At 42.2% G+C, this 5,411-nt stretch overlaps 1 protein-coding gene across 5 annotated transcripts in view; it reads left to right on the top strand.

Annotated features, from left to right (window-relative positions):
- Positions 1-828: 828 nt before the first annotated feature.
- Positions 829-5,411, top strand: part of BTF3 (basic transcription factor 3) — a 7,672-nt gene continuing 3,089 nt past the window's right edge. Inside the window, exons 1-3 of one of the 5 annotated variants that reach the window (XM_011959269.1) lie at positions 829-979; positions 1,554-1,622; positions 4,886-4,999. In XM_011959269.1, coding sequence (XP_011814659.1) covers positions 1,554-1,622; positions 4,886-4,999 — 183 coding nt within the window. In that variant the 5' untranslated portion in view covers positions 829-979. Of the gene's footprint in view, positions 1,221-1,553; positions 1,627-4,885; positions 5,000-5,284; positions 5,319-5,411 lie in introns of those variants that run through there. The other 4 variants (XM_011959267.1, XM_011959268.1, XM_011959270.1 and 1 more) reach the window with 4 other exon arrangements.

Below are 5,411 nucleotides of genomic sequence, written 5' to 3'. Positions count from 1 at the left end.
AAATTGCCATTGTAAGTATCAGCAGTTTTGTCTTGAAGCTTGTCCTGGGGTTTAGCAAAGTTTAACTCACATCCACGAGTTGTCTCTCCAAACACAGTAGGCAGAAATTTTCCTTTGATTGGATTAAGATAGATAAAGTCTGCTTAACCGTGAACCGCTAATTGTCAAATCTATGCCAATTCAGTATCTAGGAGTCAATTTTTTTCCTGATAAACAAGATAATTGTGTAGAGGGTTTTAAGGTGGTTAGTCATCTGCTATATTGGCTGAAATGCGCATTACCAGTTCCTTCGTCGTATGGAGTTGCATTCTGAGGTGTGGGGCTCGGGGCTACAGCCCCCAGAAATTCTGAACCTCGGCCCCGCAATCTACCACACCACCTAATCTTGGAAAGCAAAACTAACTTCACTATTTTTGACAAAATGCTTTGGTAATGGCTCATTCGGGCCGAGAGGGAAATTCTACAATTCTCCAACCTACACCTCCAGCAAGGGTAGGGCTGCTCGAGTGGTGAGCACAAGCTGGGCACCTCCAGCGTCTCCGGGAAACGTGAACAGGCCCTTTCTTCGGAGGGTACAGAACTTCAGGATCAGGGCCCAGTGGAGACTGAGCGGACTTAACCCTAACTGCACAGGACCGCGCTCTCCGACCCCTTTGTGGCCTCTCCCAGAGGTATGGGCGGCGCCCGAAGCTGTAAGTTCCTCGTGGGGCCTGCGAACGGCAGCCACTGGAAGAGGAGGAGCAGAGAACGCACTAGCCCTACCGTCACAAACGCTGGCGCGCGTGCGCAAGGAAGAACTGAGCTCGCGGCGAAGTCAGTTTCCTGACTCTTGGAGGAAGGGGCCTTGTGTCACTTCCGGCCTCCCTTTAGCTGCCATCTTGCGTCCCCGCGTGTGTGCGCCTAATCTCAGCTGGTCCACCCGAGACCCCCTGAGCACCAACCCTAGTCCCCCGCGCGGCCCCTTATTCGCTCCGACAAGGTACAAAAAGGCTCTGGACGGCGGCGTGGTAGGAGGACGGGAGCGGGGGCGGGAAGTTCCCTGAAGGAGCGAGACAGGGAGGGACAGGGCAGAGGAGGAGAGGAAGGCGATGCGACGGACAGGCGCACCCGCTCAGGCTGATTCTCGGGGGCGAGGTCGAGCCAGGGGCGGCTGCCCTGGGGGCGAGGCGACGCTGTCTCTACCTCCACCTCGCGGCGGAACCCGAGGACAGGAGCCTCAGGTACCGCGAGGCTTGCGGAGAGTGACCGGGCCGGGCAGGCCCTGGCTAGGCCGAGGCCAGGCCAGGGCCACGGGTGGGGGGTGCTGGCCAGGCGTGGGGTAGAGCCCTTGATCCGGGCCTGCCAAGAGCGGGGCGCTGTGGGGGAGTGTGGGGAGGCGGGTGCTCTTTGGGCTCCCTGGAAACCCAAATTTGGAGCTTTGCGGGGTGGATTTGGGATCCAGGTTTCGGCCTGTGTAGGACGTTTATTTTCCTGCTGTTATCTTGGGAAATAACGAGCATGGAATGCTAGAGTGAGCTAAACCTATCCTTGCTGAGGATTTCCTCTTTTTCTAGATGAAAGAAACAATCATGAACCAGGAAAAACTCGCCAAACTGCAGGCACAAGTGCGCATTGGTGGGAAAGTAAGTTTTAATAGTTCGGGGTTTTTTTTTTTTTTTTTTTTAAGGCTTAGGTATTTTAAAAAATATATTCCTTTTGCACTTCTATTATCGGTGACAAACTTTGCCTATCGAGGGAAATTCATGGAGCTAGCAAATCCCGAGGAGCCGGGGAGACGAGAGTTAGAGACACATCAGTGAGACGAGCTAAAAACATCGCTTTTGTGTGAATATGTTTGTGTTTTCAGTGTTACAGTGTATAAGTAGAACAAAAGTGTTTCCTAATTTAATTTGTAAGGAAATTGTGTCATTTCAGTTAGATCGTTGTGCACATCATACCCTTGACTTGTTTTGGCCTAAGTTGTATAAAGTCAGTGCTTGTTTGTGTCTCTTGTAAATTGAGACCTTTCTGTACTGCTTTCTGAACCAAATATTCTTTAGGGTAGTTGCATATTTTCAAGGGTATGTGAAGATATAGGTACATTTTGAAGTTTAAGAGCAGTGACTGTTAGATTTGAAAATACAACCCAAGTAGGTGTATTTCCTTTTCTGACTTTATATTACTATAAAAAATGAGGGAATTAAAGTGACTGATTTTTAAATGATCAGTTTTTTATTAATTGTTTTTTCCTGGTGGAAGGGGATTCTTTTTTGAAGTTGATTTTTAGATTGTCCTGTAATTTACTTAAATAAGTCCACTGTAGACAGAGGTCTACTTAGTTTGTATTGTTAGCACATTCTTAGTATTTAACAAGGTGTGGTAGCTTGTTGAAACAGAGCATGTCTCTACTTGGTAAAACTTGTAAAGCCTCCATAGTACGTGTTTATTGCCTATTAGTTTTTCCCAACTTTAAGCGTTTAACTTAGAGTCAGCTGTGAGATAGCCAGAAGTTGCACTTAGACTTAATAATATACAGCTTTGTTAAGTTACTGACCTTTTGCCAGCGGTGAATTTATCCTGATTTTTTTTACTTTTTATTTTTGCTAATGTTAGCAGTCTTCAAGATCCACACCCACCAACGTTAGGTGTTTCTTGCCCTTTTTAATCAATTGTTACCAGACTGTGGCCCTCACAAGTGGTAACAAAGTGCCAGCAAAACTCAGATTTTTGTGTATCAGTGTTTGGATGCTCTTATTGGTGTTTTTAACCACTCTTACTTTCAGTACAGTTTCAGAAGCAGTAATTTGAATAATATGCTTATGTGCAATCTTTTTGTTGTTACTTTCATCATTAGGCTTTAACTTTGGGAGACATCACTTTAGGGTAAAGGAAAATTTTGAGATTTGCTAGGACATTTAACGCTGATACAAGATTAAATTTTGTGTTCTAACATCTTAATACTCCTTTAGCTAATAATACGAGAAGTATTTCTGTAGTCACAGAATATGGAAACATTTCTACACTGTTTAAGAAGCGTACTTATTATGGGATGTGAAATTAGGTGAGTTAATTTTGCTTTAGAGAAAACTGCAGGTGTTAGGTGCTCTTAGGTAACTGTTACAAAAGCCTTTTCATATCTAATCAGAGCGTTAATAATAAGTGAAAATTGAACTCGACATATGTGAAGTGTCTGAAACCTATAGAAGGTATGTTGGATTTGTCTTTACAATCTTAGAAATTCCTTTGAATTTCTTAGAGAAGATTCTTTGGAAACCAGATACGTACGTGACCATTTCAAAGTGATTTTTGTTCTTAATAGTTGGGCGAGGTTAGTAACCAGTACTTTTTTTAAAATTTTTTTGGTAGCTATAGATATTTTCTTCAGTCAAATAACAAGATTTATTTAAGCCTTTACTATGTTGGATCCTGAGAGTATAAAATTTAGGAAGTTTAAAGTCCCTAGGTGGGCTTTAGGCCTAGCAGTGGTGATAATTTGATTATTGTCTTTTTTTAAAAAAAAAAAAAATCTGTTTTCACGGTGTAATATACATAGTACAATAGTAGAAGCATTTTCAAAATCTAGAGATGGGAATGATTTGGCATAGGGAAAGGGGGTAGTTGTAGAATTTAGGAAAGGCACACAAGAGGTAATGACTTGAGTATTTTAAAGGATGAATAGGGATGGAGGTTGGGGGAAAATGAGGTAGTTGGGTGTGATAGCGTTTCCTTGAGTGCTTTCAATGAGCTAGACTCTGTTGTAGATACTGGGTTTATAGCAACAAACAGAAGTCCTTATGGAGCTTACATTCTAGTGAAAGGAGATGGATGATAAAATGTATTTATCTCTTATAGTAATAAGTGTTATGAAGAGAAATAAACCAGGATAGAAAGAAATTGATGGGTGAGTGTGGAAGTTGCTATTTTACTTTGGGTAGTTGAGAAAGACCACTTTGACCTGGTGACATAAGACTTGAGATCTGCAGTGAGGGAAAGAGCCATGTAGATGTTCCAGAAAGAGAGGAACAGCATGTGCAAAGGCCCTTGGGTCATAACCTGCTTGGCCTGTTCGAAGAACAGCCAAGGTTTATTTGGCTGAAGAGGGGTGGTAGCAGATGCAGTCAGGAGTGGCATATTAAGGGCAGGACAGTTTGTGTATGGCTGTTGTAGGTTAAGGTGTAAGGACTTCAGACTTTACTCTCGAGTGCTGTAGAAGTCTATATACAGATTCATTTGATTGTTCCATACACTATCTTGCCTATAAATACTAATTTGGGTGTTGATTTTTATTTAATATAAAAACAGAAAAGGAGTCAGGCACAGTGACTCACGTTTGTAGTCCCAACACTTTGGGAGGCCGAGGTGGGCAGATCACTTGAGGCCAGCAGTTTGAGACCAGCCTGGCCAACATGATGAAACCCTATCTCTACTGAAAATACAAAAATTAGCCAGCCATGGTGGGAGTGCCTGTAATCCCAGCTACTTGGGAGGCTGAGGCAGGAGAATCGCTTGAACCTGGGAGGCGGAGGTTGCAGTGAGCTGAGATTGCGCCACTCTAGCCTGGGCAACAGAGTGAGACCCTGTCTCAAAAAAAAAAAAAAAACACAAAAGGTTAATAATTCTGGATGTGGAGTTCTTTCAAATGGTTAATTTAGGTTGACACGTGCTACCTCTTTCATCACTTTTAGAGCAAATGTAAAAGTAGAACTTTGTAAAGATCATTCTTTTCCTTTCCCATTTTTTACTTCTATCTTTGCCTTAGCCTGCCTGCTCACTGCATAAGTTTATGATTATGGTAATGTTTTATACAGATCCAAAGGTCAGAAATGAATTGGAAACTATTCCCATTTGAAAAATATCTGTTGTGGTATAAATGTGCTGTTTTCTTTCCTCTTCTCCCTGACTTTAGGGAACTGCTCGCAGAAAGAAGAAGGTGGTTCATAGAACAGCCACAGCAGATGATAAAAAACTTCAGTTCTCCTTAAAGAAGTTAGGGGTAAACAATATCTCCGGTATTGAAGAGGCAAGTGTCAAATTTTGTTTCTTTAAAAAAACAAGATTTGGCTGGGAAAAGTTAACATTCATGCATTAAATGGGTGTTTTTGTTTTTGTTTAACTTAGTGACTTCAAAGTCCCTACGATGTGTTTCTACCATAAATTAATAAATATCAGGGAGATCATTAAGTCTGACTATTAGAATGCATATGCCATTCCAGGCAAAATTTCACCTGTGCTTCGCAGCGAAATACTAGATTAGTTAGGCAGACTTTGTTTAATAAAACATTTGTTTTTAAAGAGACTTTGGTCAGCATTGCTAATTAAAATTTTTATTTTCTTAATAGGTGAATATGTTTACAAACCAAGGAACAGTGATCCACTTTAACAACCCTAAAGTTCAGGCATCTCTGGCAGCGAACACTTTCACCATTACAGGC

The sequence above is a fragment of the Colobus angolensis genome, unplaced genomic scaffold (genome assembly GCF_000951035.1).
Source record: "Colobus angolensis palliatus isolate OR3802 unplaced genomic scaffold, Cang.pa_1.0 Scaffold49, whole genome shotgun sequence".
Taxonomy (NCBI): domain Eukaryota; kingdom Metazoa; phylum Chordata; class Mammalia; order Primates; family Cercopithecidae; genus Colobus; species Colobus angolensis.
The sequence above is the reverse complement of the archived record's forward strand: the minus strand, read 5'-3'. Positions and strand labels throughout refer to the sequence as shown.